Here is a 14652-nt window from a genome sequence, read left to right as displayed (position 1 = left end):
AAGTTAAAAAATATATTTTGTGATATTTCCTGCTGTGCAAAATCAAAGCAAATATATTGGCTAACCCTGGAAAGAAATGTGAGCCCTGGACAACTTAAAACACTACACCACAGGATTTATCCCCAAAAGAAATCCCGGATGCAGATTCTTTGGAGCAGCTTTTTCATATTCATATGAAAACCCTGTTTGCCTTTGAAATCAGCAAAATTAAGCAAAACTCTTCAGAAACCCAGTAAGAAATTCCTGTGGCCGACTTACCTGTGGGTTAAAGTTGACGGTAATCTGCTTAGTCGCTGGGTCTCGTGTCAGAAGTGGCCGGGAGAGGTTGTACTGTGACTGCTTCGACACCGTCTGGCACCAGTCCTCATACAGTCTTGTCTCATACCTGCGAGGATGGGGAACAGCGGGCACCTGAAAGCACCCTCCCAGCATCCCCGTGCCTGGCAATGAGTAACTGAAGGTATAGATAAGTGCCTTCATATACTAACATACATAACACATATATAGTATGTACAGTCTATCTATCTCTCTATCTCATGAACTAAAGATACTAGTAAAATACCTGAATATAATCTTCCCTGCCCCCCCCCCCAATCCTCACCCAAGGATATGTTTTTACTGATTTTTGGAGAGAGAGGGAGAGAGAGAAAGAGAAACATGATTGGTTGCATCCCACATGTGCATTGACCGGGAATCAAACCTGCAACCTTTTGGCATACAGGACCATGCTCCAGCCGTCTGAGCCACAGGACCAGGGCTGCATACATACTTAAGTCAAAGTCATTGACTCAGCTAGGCATGGAAGCTCCTGCAAGTAACCCCTTACTTCTAAAGATGGCACAGCTCAAATCAGAGGAGAGTAGAAAGAAACGCTCCAGGGGGTCCTTTTAGGCGGTAAGGGAAGTCATGATCAGTCTCGGTAAATGTTGGAAGAAGCTATTGAGTAGGATTTGCTCTCATAGGAACCTTCACGTCACTTGCAGACATCTGTCATTCAGTCATTACACATTGGCGGAGCATCTACCATGTGCTGGGCTTGGGTAAACAGAGAATACAGCAAGGCAATCCCGGAGAGATGTACAGGGCTCAGGCCTCTGACGACAGGGGTGGGGAGGGAGGTAAGGAGATGCTGGAAGGTTTCAGGGATCGGGGGCTGAAGTGATGCTTGACTGAATCTCAGAGAACAAGGAGAGGTTAGACCAGCGGTTCTCAACCTGTGGGTCACGATCCCTTTGGTGGTCAAACAACCCTTTCACAGGGGTCACCTAAGACCATCCTGCATATCAGATATTTACATTACAATTCATAATAGTAGCAACATTACAGTTATGAAGTAACAACGAAAATAATTTTATGAGGAACTGTATTTAAAGGGCCAGAAGGTTGAGAACCACTGGGTTAGACAGTGAAAGAGGGATGAGTGCTCTGGGCAAAGACAACAGCAAGGCCAAAGGGTGGAGGTGAGAAACAGCCTACTGTGTGCTGGGAGCACCTGAGACTAAGAGGGCAAAGGTGGAGGCTAGAGAGGAAAGCAAAGGCCAGGGAGGGTTTTCCTGTTGTGGTCATGAGATGATGGGAAGCGCCGAAAGGCTTTGCATATGGGGTATGTAGTGACAATATCGGATTTGGTAACAGTGTGGGCAGTATGGGCACTAGACCCAGCACCCCAAAAAAATCTTACTGCAGCTTTAAAGCAGGAACAACTGGGAACCCATGTAAATTTCATTCTTATGCTTTCTCTATAAAAAGTTACAGGAAACATTTTTTTAAATTTCTGCTTAGTAGGCAGCCACTGCGATTTTCCGTGACACTGCACTCAGGGTGCCGTGAGGGGTGGCCCACTTCCGGCTGTCTCTAGGCTGGACTGCATTCCCCAGGGCCCTGTGTGTGTAACCCAAGAGCACTGAGCTCACAGATAATGTGGGGACAACCTAAAACACAGAGCAACACGAGGAGCCGGCACGGGGCCCTGTGGGGCCATGCAAGCTGCAGGGCAATGCAATCCCAGGCGCTGCTCACTTTTCCAGCAACGACAGCACATCTTCATACTTTTGTATCATCCGCTTTCCTTCGGCAGATTCCATGCAACTGCCCATAAGAAGAGAAGAAAGTGGCATCGAATTAGAAGTCAGAATAATGATCTGATTAACAAACTGCAGCCTATAAAGAAGAGATTGAGCAGCTTCCCGGGCTGGTTTCCAAATGCCCCAAAGGCGCCTGCCTCCTTCTTCCTGAACATTCCCCATCGGCCACTAGAGGGCGCATGCACTTCCTGCAATGCAGGCAGCCCCACAGGTGAAGGTGGCAGAACCTCTCCCACGGGGCTGCACCAACCCTTCCCCCCAGCCCAGCCAGGCATGCACAGGTACATCAGGTCCTCAGACACCTGAATAAGAGGGAAATCAAGACACGAAAAGAAATTCTAGGTGCCATAGTTTTCATATGTAAGAAAAAGCTATATATGACATTACACATAACAAAAACTATATAGCAATGTTTACATATTTGCATAACAATGTTTATACACACACACACAGACACTGTTTTATGTGTATATATTTTCCTTCTCTGAAATCCATCTAGGACATGTTCTAAGAAGTCCTGCCACTCATTGACACGTTTACATGAAGTTCCCACCCACTTCTCATGCCCCTATATGTGCACACACAATGAACACACATGCACCACACGTGCCATATACACACTCGCCCACATGCACAGACATGCTCAGGGGCTCCCACAGGAATGATGACCACAGAGGAGCGTGAGCAGAGTCCGGCGCCCACACCGCCACCCGCACCTGCTCCTGTCTGACACTTTGCAACAGAAAACGAGAGCCAGGCCCTGGGAAAATTGGCGAAATATCTATAATTTTCAGGAACCTTCACACTGTGCTGAAGGGTCTGTTTTTGTTTGTTCTGCTAGCAAAATAAGACAGCTTATTGCAAAGATTCCTTAACACTGTTTGCTCTTTAAGCCAACACAGGTTTCTCACCGATGCCCTGGCTCTCAGTGTGAGCCCCGCTGCAGAGGAAGCCCTGGCTTTCCGGTGCTCAGTCCCTCCATGCGAGCACGCAGGTGGTTCCAAGAGGAGAAGGGGAAAGGGCCTCAAAGCAGGCGGCTCTCGCCCAGCCCTCCCCTCCCGAGCTGTGGGACTTCCACAGGTCTCATAACCCCATCTCATTTCATGCCTGGGAAAGGAAGAGGCTGGAAGAGAGAAAGACAGCAATGCAGGGAAAGTAGAAGGAAGTCTGTGGTGTGGATGGATTGACTCCATAAAAGAAGCCACAGGCTGAATCTGCAGGGCAACTGAACACAAAACATTGCAGACATTACTGTCACTCATTCATGGGGTCTCCAGCCATCAGAGTTGGCAACTCAAGGGCCTATGCAAATGGAGGAGAGAGACTGGGGCACACGGAGGAGAGAGTCTGGGGCACACGGAGGAGAGAGACTGGGGCACACGAAGGAGAGAGTCTGGGGCACACGGAGGAGAGAGACTGGGGCACACGGAGGAGAGAGTCTGGGGCACACGGAGGAGAGAGTCTGGGGCACACGGAGGAGAGAGACTGGGGAACGTGGAGGAGAGTGTTTGGGGCACACGGAGGAGAGAGTCTGGGGCACACGGAAGAGAGAGTCTGGGGCACGTGGAGGAGAGAGTCTGGGGCACAGGGAGGAGAGAGACTGGGGCACACGGAGGAGAGAGACTGGGGCACACAGAGGAGAGAGACTGGGGCACACGGAGGAGAGAGTCTGGGCACGTGGAGGAGAGAGTTTGGGGCACGTGGAGGAGAGAGACTGGGGCACACGGATGAGAGAGTCTGGGGCACACAAGGAGAGAGTCTGGGGCACGTGGAGGAGAGAGACTGGGGAACATGGAGGAGAGAGACTGGGGCACACGGAGGAGAGAGTCTGGGGCACACGGAGGAGAGAGTCTGGGGCACACGGAGGAGAGAGACTGGGGAACGTGGAGGAGAGAGTTTGGGGCACACGGAGGAGAGAGTCTGGGGCACACGGAGGAGAGAGACTGGGGCACACGGAGGAGAGAGTCTGGGGCACACGGAGGAGAGAGACTGGGGCACACGGAGGAGAGAGTCTGGGCACGTGGAGGAGAGAGTTTGGGGCACGTGGAGGAGAGAGACTGGGGCACACGGAAGAGAGAGTCTGGGGCACACAAGGAGAGAGTCTGGGGCACGTGGAGGAGAGAGACTGGGGAACAGGGAGGAGAGAGACTGGGGCACACGGAGGAGAGAGTCTGGGGCACACGGAGGAGAGAGTCTGGGGCACACGGAGGAGAGAGACTGGGGCACACGGAGGAGAGAGACTGGGGCACACGGAGGAGAGAGACTGGGGCACACGGAGGAGAGAGTCTGGGGCACACGGAGGAGAGAGACTGGGGCACACGGAGGAGAGAGTCTGGGCACGTGGAGGAGAGAGTATGGGGCACGTGGAGGAGAGAGACTGGGGCACACGGATGAGAGAGTCTGGGGCACACTAGGAGAGAGTCTGGGGCACGTGGAGGAGAGAGACTGGGGAACATGGAGGAGAGAGACTGGGGCACACGGAGGAGAGAGTCTGGGGCACACGGATGAGAGAGTCTGGGGCACACGGTGGAGAGAGACTGGGGAACGTGGAGGAGAGAGTTTGGGGCACACGGAGGAGAGAGTCTGGGGCACACGGAAGAGAGAGTCTGGGGCACACGGAGGAGAGAGACTGGGGCACACGGAGGAGAGAGTCTGGGGCACACGGAGGAGAGAGTCTGGGGCACACGGAGGAGAGAGACTGGGGCACACGGAGGAGAGAGTCTGGGGCACACGGAGGAGAGAATCTGGGGCACAGGGAAGAGAGAGTCTGGGGCACACAAGGAGAGAGTCTGGGGCACACGGAGGAGAGAGTCTGGGGCACACGAGGAGAGAGACTGGGGCACATGGAGGGGAGAGTCCCCACGCTGGGGCCTGCCGCAGTCCCCTGGAAGGTTTGAGATGTCACAGGAGTAGGTGCTGTGAAACTCCCTGTAGATTCGATTTCATTTCATGGTGAGGAATAAAAAAAATCCTATCTAATAATAGACAAACATGGTAATTAAATGTACCTTCGCTACCATTACCATTAGCTGATCAGCACGATATGCAAATTAACCGCCAACAAAGATGGTGGCTAATTTGCATACTGCAGGCAGGGCAGGACACCGGGAGCTGCCATCCAGGCCCCTGTGTGCGACCCCAGGAGACGCCGGAAAGCCAGGCCACAGGCTAGGTGGCCCCCCGGGACCCAGGAGCCGCCTTGCCTGCCGCCCGTGATTGTGATCATGATCGGAAAGCCGGGCAGCAGGCAAAGTGGCCCCCTGGGATCCAGGAGCCTGTTGGCGAGGTCTGCAGGCAAAGCAGCGATCAAGCTAGGAGGGCGAGGGTGGGGGGGGCAGAAGGAGCTACAGGAGCGGCTCTGGCCGGAGACTGAAGACTCTGGCTGGAGCGAGGAGCAAAGACTGATGGCTCCAGCTGCAGCGAAGACTGTGTCCAGAGCAAAGATGGAAGGCGGTGGCCAGAGTGAAGGTCTGGGTCCCGGGTGCCAGAGGAAAACTGGTGCTGGCAGCCAGGGGAAAGGAGGCCTATTGCACAAATCTTTGTGCAATGGGTCTCTAGTTTGTAATAACCAATAAATATATATTACAGGGCACAGTGCAGTTTTGAATTCACTTTTAAAACAAGTGGAACTTTCCATGGGATTGTTAAGGGCATTGGGTTGCCATTCAGATCCCCTCTCGGGACCAGGCACTCCCATGGCCCCTCCCACCCCTCAACCTCCCTCTGGCTGGGAGTTTTGGCTGTTGGTGAGGCAAGGCTGCCTCACTCTGTGGGAACACCCTCAGCTAAGGGAGCCACCTCCCTGACATCCCATGCCCATCATGTAGTTCATGTGGGGGCACAAAGTCCTGTAACCTGCAGGGCCAGAGTCCCCCCCAGAGGATCTGCTGAGGCCTCCTTGCAACTATACCCCTGCTCAATTTTCTCTCTGCCCATCCCCCCCTCCTTGCACATGTAAATCCTGCACATGCATGTCAGCAATTGCTCCAGGGAACAGGACCTGTGACAGTCCCACAGTCCACAGTCCTGGCAGCAGCCTTCTCCATTCATTCATCTTCTCCCTCCCACTTGGGGAGTGTGTTTGAGAAGAAGGGGGCTCAGCTTGCTCTGGGCCAGACCTGCCATGGCTGAGGGGTTCCTGGGAAGTGCTCTGGGCTGGGATTTCGGAGACCCGGACTTCCAGGTCTCCCCCAGCTCCTAGTTCTGTAGGCACCTCCTCACTCCAGCTGTCCATCAGCAACATAAAGAGCCCAGACCAGAGCAGAGGCCACATGGGTGTGACCCACAAAGCAGACCTGACCTCCGGCATGCGTGCTTGCTCTGTGAGGAGTGTGAGAGAAATCGGACTGCCTGCTAATTTTGAAGTTGGGTGCTTCACATGAAAACCTCGGTTTGCAGCTTCTCTAGAGCAGGCGGGAGATTCCCCACGTGTCCTGTCTTTCTGCTCGGCTGCGCTGGGCATGGGGAGGCCCCTTAAACGCCATCCTGGGTGCTTGACATCATCTTCTTTCCTATGAAAGCAGTTAGTCTTTTCACATGTTCCCCAGTTTTAGTCTAAGGTGTACATAGCGACTTACATGCACTGTGAAATGACTACTGCAATTAGTTTAGTAAACATCCATCATCTCATATAAATGCAAAAAAAAGGAAGGACTGGTGTTTTCTTTGTGATGAGAACTTTTAGGATCTGCCCACTTAAGAGCTCTCAAGTGCACCATGCAGCACCGTTAGCTACGGCGCCAAGCTGCGCATCACCCCGTGGCTGCTTCCTCTTACAGCGAGAAGTTTGTCTCTTTGGAAAACCTGCACCCATCCCGCACCCTCCACTCATGCCTCTGATGGCCAGATAACCACAAATGTTATCTCTTTTTCTTAAGCTCTGTTTCCAGATTCTACATATCAGTGAGATCATCAGTATTTGTCTTTCTCCATCTGACTTATTTCACTTAGCACAATGCCCTCCAGTTCCCTCCATGTTGCAAATGGCAGGCTCTCCTTCTTCCTTATGGCTGAATAATATTCTATTATTTTGCTTATGCCACATTTTGTTTATCCATTCATCCACCAATGAACCCTTAGGTTGTTTCCATGTCTTGGCTCTTGTAAAGAATGCTGCAGTGAACATGGGGGCACAGACATCCTTTCGACATGATGGTTTCATTTCCAGTGGGTATATGCCTTCTGGGGGGATTGATAGTTCTATTCTTAATTTCTTGAGGAACCGCCATATGGTTTTCCATGGTGGCTGCACCAATTTGCAATTCCACCAACAGAGCTCAAGACAGTTCCTTTTCTCCATATCCTCACCAACACTTGTTATTTCTTTTTGATGACAGCCATCCTAACAGGTGTGGGTGATCTCTCCTGGTTCTGATTTGAATTTCCCTGATGATTAATGATGTTGAGACCTTTCCATGTCTGGCCACCTGGGCGAGATGGTCTCTAAGGCCATTTATAGCTCAAAAAACCTGTGATGTTGGTGCCCAGATTTCAGTTCCTTTGTTCCTGTTGTGTTTGCCAAGTGCTTTTCATATGTCCAGTCTTCAGAAAGAGGGGTCAGAGGAAGACTGCCCTTCCCTAGGATCCTGAACATGGTATCGCCAACAGCTCTTCTCTCACTCCCAGCAGCTCACATGCCTCTAACTAGCTCGGCTTCCAGAATCAGCTGCGAGGCAGGCCCGTGGTTTCCACATCTGGTCACCGCAGAATCACCAGGGAGCTCGCAGAGGAAGCAGATCCACAGGCACCACCCGGCCCCAAGATTCAGACCAGTCGGTGAGGGGTGAGGTGGGAGCCTGCATTTTAACAAGCACTGGGGCGTTCTGACAGATGAGGTCCTCACACCACACTTCATTCTCTTCCAGCGGCCTCAGTAGCCAAGAGACATGCGTCAGAGGGAGACACGTGAGCACACTCCACAGAGCTCCAAATCCCTGACTCACTTTCCTCCAGAAATGAATCTCCTGGAGCAAAAGGAGCCAGCCTCTTGTCCATCCAGCCTCATTTAACACCAGGGGTCCCAGTAGTCAACTCAAATGTATCCGTCTTGTTACTGTTTGGCCAATATCTGGTTGTTATGGACTGAATGTGTGTATTCCCTCCCCATATTCATATGTTGAAGCCGAATTCCCCAATGTAATGGTATTAGGAGGTGGGACTTTTAGGTGATTAGGTCACAAGTGTGGAGCCCCTATGAATGGGGTTAGTGCCCCCTTAAGAAGATTCCACGGAGCTTCCTTGCTCCTTCTGCCATGTGAGGATGCAGTGAGAAGACGGCTGTCTATGAACCAAAGAGAGGGCTCTTACTAGACACCAAATCTGCCAGCACCATGATCTTGGACTTCCCAGGCTCCAGAACTGTGAGGAGTTAATTTCTAATGTTGATAAGCCATCTAATCTATAGCATCCTGTTATAGCAGCCCAAATAGACTAAGACACTGGTCAGATGCTGAACATGGAAAGAAACACGGATAATTTTCATGCCTTGCGTAAGTGAGATGCATTAATGCAACAGTCAAAATCCAGAGCAGGAGCAGAGGCCTAAATCAAACCCCCCATCCAGGAGGAAGGTACTCACGGGTGTGTGATGTGCCCGAAGTTGGCGAAGGGACCCTGGATGCGCTGCCTCAGCTCCTGGGCCCAGCGGAGACCCCCAGCCACTGAGGGCATGTTCTTGTGCACCGGGGAGAAGCCTGGAGACACAGCACAGCCAGAATGAGTGAGGCTTGACTCCCAGCCCCTCTGCCCAGGAACACCCTGCCAGCTAGTCCACATGCTGAAGTCACCCTGTGCTCACGGGAGATGGGAGTTACTGGAGGCCACTGTGCTTGCCTAAGGAGTAAGAGTGGCCTTGGGGAGAGCATGGGACAGGGTCAGAAGACAGGGGTCACACCCAGCTCTGCCACTCACTGGCTTTCTAACTTCACATCAGTGACTTTCAACCTGGCTACCCATCTGCATCATGTGGGGGTCTTTAAAAAGACTGATGCCTGATTCTGCATTCAATTGGTTTGGGTGGGGCCCTGTCATTTGTATTTTGTGAAAGCTCTCCAGAGGATTCTAACTGTACAGTCAGGGTTGAGGAACTCTGCCTTAACAGACAATTGAATCTCTCTGGGCCTCAGTTTTTCCCTCGGTAAATGGCTTATGTGCGAATTCAATAAGGTTATGACTGAGCCAGGCCATGAGGATGACGAAGTGCTTGACAGGGTTAACAGAGCCTGACACCCTTACTTTACTCCATGCAGTGTGTCAGTTTGCTTATCTGAGTTGTTGAGATTTCAGTCATGAGATTTTGTTTTTAAAAAATTAGTGTCCTCAACCAAAGGACTTATATGCATGCATATTAGAATAAACAATGGACAGACACTGGGATGGTGGGGGCTTGTCCGGCTGGGAAGGGATAGGGGGAGGGGATCAATTGGGGGGAAAGGAGACATATGTAAAACTTTAGACAATAAAAAAAAAAAAAGATCCAGAGACAAATGGTAGGGGTAGGGGAGGCATTAGAGAGCAACCAAAGGACTTGTATGCATGCATATTAGCATAACCAATGGACACATACACTGGGACGGTGGGGGCTTGCCCGGGGTGGGAATGACTGGCGGGGGGGATCAACTGGGGAAAAAGGAAACATATGTAAAACTTTAGACAATAAAAAACAAAATCAGCAAAAAAAAATTAGTGTCCAGCTTTCTTAGTAAAATGGGAAGATCTGGCAAATACCAGCCTCCACATCTACACAGCAGCTGGAGCTGAGCGGTGGTGTCTTCCTTTCATCGTCATGAGCTCCACCACTTCCCTGTCTCATGTGAGCGCAGACCTATGGTCCACAGCATTCTAGACACCACCAGTGGCCCTCACCCTGACACAGTCCTCTCCTCGTTCAGTGTGGGTGGGAACTGCAAATAGGATAAAATATTATTCCTGTGATGCGATGTTTCATGGCAACAGGGAGCAGATCCTGGGTGGGCTGACTTACTCAGGCGAGCCACACACAGAAGCAGAGTTTTCTCTGGTTGGTGTCAGAGGGGGATAAGGGAGCTGAAGGGTGAGGAGGAGTCAGTGTGCTGGATGATGGAGGCAGCCTCTAGCCTTCCCGCATGGCAGGATAGGGCGTGCTCCCAGTGACAGCCGACAAGGAAATTAGAGACCTCAGGGAGATAGTCAGTCACCAGGTACTGGATCCTACCAACAAAAATGAGCTCAGAAGCGGATTTCCCCACCACCCCCGAGCCTCCAGATGAGAAGTCAGCCCAGCCGACACCTCGATTTCAGCCTCATGATACTCTGAGTGGGAAACTGAGGCAATCAGGCTGGGCTGCTGGCCTACAGAACTCTGAGCTAAAAGATGGGCACTGGCAGGCCTCTGAGGCTGCACTAATTTGTTACGCAGCAAGAGAAAACGAGTGTGGCCTCCTAAGGTATTTGAGATTTCAAATTCTGTATGTGACTGGATGTCATGAGGATGGCCCACATGAAGGTGAGGCCAGCAGGTCTTCGGGGAATGACTTCCTAAGTGGACACAATTCTAAATGACCTCAGTATGAAACCTGTTTATAAACATGCTGGTCTTGCCACTCCATTACTTAAAACCCGTGGAAAATTTCCTATTGCCTGGACACGGGGTTCCAGATTCCTTAGGGTGGCACTCAGAGGCCTTCACAGTCTGGCCCCGGACTCTGTTTGCCCACAGGAAGGTCCACCTGGTACCTAGCAATACTCTCCTCTCATTTCTCTGGAGGCCTTTGCTTCTTCTTGCTTCCCCTCTCTCACCTTTTATGCTCAAAGCCCTCTTCTCCACAAACTCCCCCCCGGATATCCCAGCCACTGTGTATCTTATGTTGTTACAGTTCTTTATAACTCGAGTCAGGGACTACTTATAATCTGCTAGGAAACTGTTCCTACCTGGTGTGTCCCTTGAAGAACCAGGCCATGGCCATGTGGACTACGAAGTGCTTGACCAGAGTTAGCAAAGATTGGACATTCTTACTTTACTTACTTTTGGTATTAATTACTTTACCCCTTACCCTGGCTTCCCTCTGCATCTCGTGCCCAAACATGTGTCTAGCATATAGCAAAGACTCGAGATATGTTTGTGAAGTTGAATTGAACTTGTGTTTGACTTTCAAACAGGTAAGACAGGACATCTAAGAATTGCAATAAAAACGGAGACATCACACTGTGGTTGGTACCACCCATGTCAGGCTCCTGCTGGTTCCTTCCTTCAGGAGTATGGTTGCTATGGCATTGGAAGGATCAGGAAAGGAAAATAAAAGTCTACCGTGGAATTGAGACATGTTGAAGATTAATCACTGTGGCAACATTGACCAGGGGTCAACCCAGCTATTCGGCTAAGGTCTCAGCTGCCCACAGGCTGTCAAGACTTCACTGCTCTGAGCCACCCTGCCCACCTCAGCCCCGGATACAGGGAAATGCACAGCTCAATGAACTCTACAATCAGCCAAATGCTCTGGATTATCTACAAACTGTCCTTGCTTTTACAGGAGAATGACATAGATCCATAGTAGACATTCAACAAATACAAGAGGATTGAGTTTCACCCCTCCCAGCAGTAGAGCTCCCCCATCCAAATCCCCTGGCAACCAGCCTACCAAGTTCTGCCTCCTCCTGGACACGCTGACTGTAGATTGTCCTCACTGTATCCAATTCTTTGTTAAACATCTGGAGGAGCACCAGGTACTTATCAGATGCATCTCGTGCTACCAGTGGTCTTTCGAGGAGGTTGCCGGCTATGTCTAGCAGCTGCAGGGGAGATGGAGAAAGAGGAGGAGCAAGTCACAGATTCAATATTTCCAAGGTTACATAAGTCTTCTTTACTGGCCTTTCTTTCATATGCCTAGTAATGTAAGAAGGTCAAACAATTGTTATTATGCTACTGGATCAATAGTTATTAGTAGGTGGATATTCATAGACTGCCTTCTAAAGGAGAAGGATTCCTGTCTGCTAAGTTATCTATTGGACCCTCGTGGGATATAAGAATCTGGATAAAGGGTAAAATAAAGAGAAAACTTAAATTTGTCAGAAAGGTTAAGCTGATCTATATTAAAAAGACTATTAAAAAAAAGACCTAGCTGAAACCGGTTTGGTTCAGTGGATAGAGCGTCAGCCTGCAGACTGAAAGGTCCCAGGTTCGATTCCGGTCAAGGGCATGTACCTGGGTTGTGGGCACATCCCCAGTAAGAGATGTGCAGGAGGCAGCTGATCGATGTTTCTCTCTCATCGATGTTTCTAATTCTCTATCTTCCTTCCTCTCTGTAAAAAATCAATAAAATATATTAAAAAAAAAAAGACCTAGCCCTGGCCAGTGTGCTCAATGGTTGGAGCATCAGCCCCCCTGCACACCAAAGGGTTACCAGTTTGATTCCCGGATCTGTTGGGGAGCATGCAGGAGGCAACCAACTGATGTGTGTCTCTCTCACATCGATGTTTCTTTCTCTCTCTCTCCCCCTCTCCCTTCCACTCTCTCTAAAAAAATCAATGGAAAAATGGGTGAGGATTAACAAAAAATAATAATAATAATAAAAATTTTAAAAGACCTAAAACAGAGAAGGAGGGTGAAGATAGAGAGGAAAAGAAGCAGCTAAGTAGGCTAGGTGTTGAGAATTTGGAAGGCTAAAATTTGAGAGGAGCAAGAAAAAATTCTCAGAAAGACTAATTTCTGGAATCAGTTCAAATGCTTGAAGAGAGAAATCCTATTCGTTTTTCTATGTGAGTTGTGGAGTGCCAGGTATTTATTAGAGGTTGTACATTTTATAACCTCTAAAATAGTATTTATGTAAGAGATACATACCTATATGTAAATAGATAGACATAGATAGGTAGATTCAATGGCTAATGAGGGCGGGCAATTTGGGTTACCCAATATTCTAGAATAGCATGGATTCTAGTCTATGCTTGGACATTTTCAGTGACTGGAAACTTAACCACTTCTTAAGGAAGTCCATTCCATCTTTAAATAGTTTTGACAGAAATCTCTTTCCTTTATTGAGCCAAAATCAGCCTCCTTGTCATTTCCACTGATGAATTCTGGTTCTAATCCTTAAGGCTTTACAGATATGGCCTCTTCATAGTTTACAGATCTGTCATGTCTTTATGTCTCACAACTCAGAATTCTCAGTTGCGCAGCCATTTAGCTACTCATCATCCTAAACCTTCTCTGTATTCTTGTACCAGCTAATCTTGGCGATACAGGGCAAGGGCACACGTCTTCTTATTCTAGTTACTGTACTTGAATGCCATAACCAATTACGGTAAGTGGTTTGCCTCGGCTCAAACAACCCTGACAGCAGTGGTTAAAGAGCCATGGTATTGCAGAACCCTGGGTTCAGGATGGTGACTACAGCTGAGCTCTTCACTTTCAATGGGTCCCCTACTGATCAGACCCAAGGGGAGAAACTCTTTTGAAAAGTATTTTCACATCATCATGCTTTCAGAAAAGCATTAGTGACCAATCTGAGAAGCCCAATTCTGCGCACTCCCTTGCCTAGCGCACTCATGATCCCTCTCTATTAGATGAAGAACAATTCATATCTGCAGGAGCAAAACAGCTGGAAGAGTATCCCGACCCTCCGCTGATGAGGGTGGGGGAGGATCGAGCATAGGGTGGCTCCCTCTCTGCTTGAACGAACCTTAAAGGCGTGCTCCAAATCAGGTGCATCATCAAAGGCTTGAATAAAGATAGTCCCCAGTCTTCGGTCAAGATCTTCTACTCTCTGGTTAAATTTAGAGACATCATTCTCAAATTCCTGAAGAGACATCACAAAGGCATAGAAAATCATGATATTGCAAAAGCCAGTCCCACTATGCTCTCTACTACTAATCTTTGCACTTGAATCATTAGACCAAGAATTTATTTTCATTTCCCAAAATTCACCTTGGCATGACTTAGTTTTCATCCATGTAGACATACAGTTACCCCATGTCTGCTGCATTTTTTCCCCTAGGCCAGTGGTCAGCAAACTGTGGCTCGCGAGCCACATGCGGCTCTTTGGCCCCTTGAGTGTGGCTCTTCCTAAGCCTACGAGTACCCTAATTAAGTTAATAACAATGTACTTACCTATATAGTTTAAGTTTAAAAAATTTGGCTCTCAAAAGAAATTTCAATCGTTGTACTGTTGATATTTGGCTCTGTTGATTAATGAGTTTGCCAACCCCTACCCTAGGCAAACTGTGAGTGAGTCAAATTGTGAGGTTGGCACCGGTTCATTCTATCTCTGTGCCTCCTCTTCCACCATCGGAAGCCCCTTCTCTATCACCCATAGTGCCAGCTCATGCCACCCCAAAAGTCACCTCAACAGCAACAACCCCAGAAATGGGGCTACCATCATACCTCCTACTTTCCTTCCTCTCCCAAATCTAAATCCTGTTTAATCAGTGTAACCAAACTAATCTAGCCATTAGGAAGGAAGTAAGCTAGTTAAACTAATACACACTATTTCTTCTAAGTACATTTTAATTCATTAAGACAACAACTAGCCATTATTTCTAAGGTTGCCACATTTAGCAAATAAAAATATAGGCTATGCATTTAAATTTAAACTTTGGA

General features: G+C 49.1%; 1 protein-coding gene across 1 annotated transcript in view; it reads right to left on the bottom strand.

The window, feature by feature from the left end:
* The window catches only part of DNAH9 (dynein axonemal heavy chain 9), a 351242-nt gene that overhangs the window by 309368 nt on the left and 27222 nt on the right, over nucleotides 1-14652 (bottom strand). Inside the window, exons 8-12 of the mRNA XM_036342089.1 lie at nucleotides 13736-13852; nucleotides 11699-11849; nucleotides 8662-8776; nucleotides 2020-2088; nucleotides 259-385 (exon numbers count right to left, since the gene is read on the bottom strand). Coding sequence (XP_036197982.1) covers nucleotides 259-385; nucleotides 2020-2088; nucleotides 8662-8776; nucleotides 11699-11849; nucleotides 13736-13852 — 579 coding nt within the window. The remainder of the gene's footprint in view (nucleotides 1-258; nucleotides 386-2019; nucleotides 2089-8661; nucleotides 8777-11698; nucleotides 11850-13735; nucleotides 13853-14652) is intronic.

The sequence above is a fragment of the Myotis myotis genome, unplaced genomic scaffold (assembly GCF_014108235.1).
Source record: "Myotis myotis isolate mMyoMyo1 unplaced genomic scaffold, mMyoMyo1.p scaffold_m19_p_17, whole genome shotgun sequence".
Classification (NCBI taxonomy): Eukaryota; Metazoa; Chordata; class Mammalia; order Chiroptera; family Vespertilionidae; genus Myotis; species Myotis myotis.
This window is presented reverse-complemented; position numbering and strand designations above follow the sequence as displayed.